The following is a 3,929-nucleotide window of genomic DNA, read 5'->3' as shown; positions in this document are numbered from 1 at the left end:
ATATATATATATATATATATAATGTCCCTATCTGACTAGATGTGACTTAACTTTTATATACACGTTAATTAAGCCATTTATATATATACAGAATATTTCCTCTCTGACTAGATGTGACTTAACTTTTACATACACGTTAATTTAGCCATATATATATATATACAGAATATCCCTATCTGACTAGATGTGATTTAACTTATGTATATATACGTTAATTTAGCAATATATATATATACAGAATGTCCCTATCTGATTAGATGTGACTTAAGTTTTATATACACGTTAATTTAGACATATATATATATATATATACATAATGTCCCTATCTGACTAGATGTGACTTAACTTTAATATACACGTTAATTTAGCCATATATATATATATAATGTCCCTATCTGACTAGATGTGACTTAACTTATGTATATATATGTTAGTTTAGCCCTATATATATATACAGAATAATTCCTATCTGACTAGATGTGACTTAACTTTTATATACACGTTAATTTAGCCATACATATATATATACAGAATGTTTCCTATCTGACTAGATGTGACTTAAGTTTTATATACACGTTAACTTAGCCATACATAGATATAGCATGTTTCCTATTCAACTTAACGTTCCTTGTCTTTTATCTATTAATGTTATGTAGTTACCAGTAGAATATCTCCTACCTGGACTAACATGTATTTTTTTCCATTGTCTGTCGGGGTTTTTCAGCCCATCAAGATGACAATCGGTATTCGTTTGTCGCCCCACGAAGAATTTCTTGGAGCAGATTATGTCGAACATAACATAGTACATAAAGAGACAAACATCATCTTCTCTCGACCATCTACAGCACGGGATAGGGCCATAGCCAGCAGGGCTAACCTAAACAGTGTCGTATGTGATCAGGCCACAAGGCGAGAAACAGTTTCGGTGCATTCGGATACCCAAACGTCGATTTCTGATGTGATTGCACTGACCGATTTCCCTGACCAAACCGTTAACTCGACAGTCATGTCAGGAGAGAGTAAACCCAGAAGGGGACTTCCACCAATTCCATGTTGTTGCTGCAAGCACAAACAACGAGCGTTGGTTATCAGTTCTTAACCTCGCAGAGCTAATCCTGGATCTATAGACGATGAGATATGTTCCACATATGCTAAATTAAACTGAATGTATTTTGCAACAATTATGTAACAAGTTATCAGCTCTTGTTGCCTCGGATGGAAGCAAACATGGGCTCTTGATATGGAGGGAAGCAACTGTTGAGTATAGAACCGTGTAAATTCTGATGTCCTAGTGGTGCATAGGACCCCGACCGTGAAAAGCGTATGCGCTAACCCATGCGCCATCCGACTCTTACTACATGTGCTACTTCATTATCATTTACAACAAATAACGGCATTACGAGAACTTGTCATCCTTGAAAGTCCAAGTGTTACGCTCTCTTACTTTCTCCGTACCGTTGGAATATGCCACGACGAAACTGAAGGCTTTATCCGCGACACTTTGTGAATGGTATAAGTAGAATTGCGCTTGGGCGGAACGGTAAAATTAAACAGCTTTACCGTCGGATCGACTCATACGTAATCTTCAAAGAACAGGTTTCAGCCAAACGATTGATCAGGGGTTTTCACCTGAAATCAATCAAATAGCTACAGACGTAAGTATCTGACCGTTACCCCAGGAATGTCGAGATTACAAATGGGTGTGTACAGTGATAATCACCGAGATTGTTTAGGCAAATATTAAAAAAAATGTATTGTTGAAAAGACTGTCATTCAACGTAAAATTGTTGCCATGCGAAATGAATTAAATAATACATGATGACAAAATAAGCAGTGTTACTAAAAGATTATTTTTTTTTCATTTTTGTCTAGTTATGAGATAAAAACTCCAGTTGTACACTAGTGAGTTTATCATAAATGGGTTCGCCATCTATTCATTTATTTACTACTGCTTATGTGGTGTATAATTTTTCAAATTATACACATAAGATGGCTTCGCCATTTAATCAATTATTTACTCGTGCTCTGCTTCATTATCACATCATAGCGTGAACAAAATGTAAACATGTTCCTATAATTTCCTGTGAAGGATTCGTAACTACCTTAAATATTCGGGAAAAGATTCACCAGCAGGAATTGAAAACCTATTTTGCGAGCTTTTGAACACGTGTTTCCTTTGTCATCTTCGGTCATTTACACTCTTTGCTTGACAAAGGAAACAGACGTTTTCGAAAGTTCACAAAATCAGTTTTCGATTCCTTTCAAACTTAGCCCGTATTACCTTATAAATTAATATGATCAGCTGATGAAAAATTTATTTTCAAAACATGTTGACGAGTAATCGGTTCAATAAAAGTAACAGCCTTGGTTAACTCCGCAAACAAGCACTGTTGATGACATCACACAATTGCCCCGCCAACATGAATTGGTGTTCTTCGTCATGGAGACTTACATTGTAAGGTTCTGAGATGATAACTCTAATTTACGGGAACAATGGGTGAGTGTCCGACTGTAAACATACAACGTTCCATTATATAGCTACATTTGTGCATGTGTATGTATACAACATTTTACAAGAGACATCGATTGATATAGTAATAACAAAAGCGCAAAGCTTAGAGGCAATCCGTTCTTTTATTATGCAAAATGAAAAACAGAAAAAAAGTTATACTGAATTAGTCTACTGGTGTTAAAGTACATCTCCTTCTACGGTTCAGAACCGAATGCCATTTATGAAAACATAAATAATGAATATTAAAATTCGATCGTAGGTGATATAACTGCGTTTTAATATTTACTCATGATTAAAATATATATTAATTAATTCACTTCGGTGCAAATTCTGAATATGAATTTTTCGTTATAGACATCGGCTTGCTGCCAGTCGATGGGTTTACTTTAACACAGTATGAAAATTCAGTCGACCTCATATATAGTGAAGTATCGATGTGGATGTGACCAGGAGAAACGACATTTGACCTTATACCCCTTCACACGGATAGATAACGTCAACAGCCCTCCATTACGTAAACACCTATATACTTATATTGATCACTTTACAAATAGTACAGATAACCATCTCTTAGTTTGGTATTCTGCTTTATAATTCATGGATAGCGTCAGACATTTTCCTGGTAAACATCAAGCCTCACCTAGATGAAAAGATATCGTAATAAGGTATACATTGGTATACCTTTCATCTCTTTACACCGTATGAATTTATTCTAGCAACTTCCTTCTCTAATGAGTCATGAATGGACGATATTGCCATTTGCTGAAGTATTTATTTACTTTTTTTTGGCTTTCTGCTTCAACAAGCTATTTCCCTTACATCTTATTCCTTGCAACCAATTAAGGTAATAAGCTGATTGTCACTGCTTGTGGACTTGAGTCCCTGAGGTTGGCAGTAATGCAGCTGGAATTTATATAGGAGCAGTGTACATGACAAACTACTTAAAGAATAAATTATCTGATACGGCAAAAGTTCTACAATGGCCCCTCCTTTGTTTTCAATTTTTCTTTTGGTGAGGTTTAGACCTAAACCTTATCACAATAAAGGCGACAACCAAAATTTAAATGAGCACTTGGTCCGTTTTTCGTAGAAGTATAAACATGAAATTCTCAATGAGTCGGAGTTTATTCTCAAAAGGCGAATCTTGTCAAACTAATGATGCATTGAAGGATAATTTCTGATGCAACCATAACATAGGATCATATGCTACAGTACACGAGTAAAAATATCTGGCTATGGTGAGTTATCAGATATGTACAGACAAATCAATCGCCGGAAGCCATCTCAAGCAATGATATTTTCCAGACAAAAAAGATGTGTTCATCTCAGTATAAAAGTATCAAAAATATTTTGATTATAAAAGGACTAGGTCATGAACTACCAGTGGCAAACATATCAATCCAAAATATCTGGTGGA

The 3,929-nt window shown here is 35.3% G+C and overlaps 1 protein-coding gene across 1 annotated transcript in view; it reads left to right on the top strand.

The window, feature by feature from the left end:
- Positions 1-1,821, top strand: part of LOC110465581 (putative ammonium transporter 3) — a 29,686-nt gene extending 27,865 nt beyond the window's left edge. The window contains exon 8 of the mRNA XM_021521506.1: positions 725-1,821. Within this exon, the coding sequence (XP_021377181.1) occupies positions 725-1,099 (375 nt within the window). The 3' untranslated portion in view covers positions 1,100-1,821. The remainder of the gene's footprint in view (positions 1-724) is intronic.
- Positions 1,822-3,929: the final 2,108 nt, after the last annotated feature.

The sequence above is a fragment of the Mizuhopecten yessoensis genome, unplaced genomic scaffold (assembly GCF_002113885.1).
Source record: "Mizuhopecten yessoensis strain PY_sf001 unplaced genomic scaffold, ASM211388v2 scaffold11091, whole genome shotgun sequence".
Lineage (NCBI taxonomy): Eukaryota > Metazoa > Mollusca > Bivalvia > Pectinida > Pectinidae > Mizuhopecten > Mizuhopecten yessoensis.
This window is presented reverse-complemented; position numbering and strand designations above follow the sequence as displayed.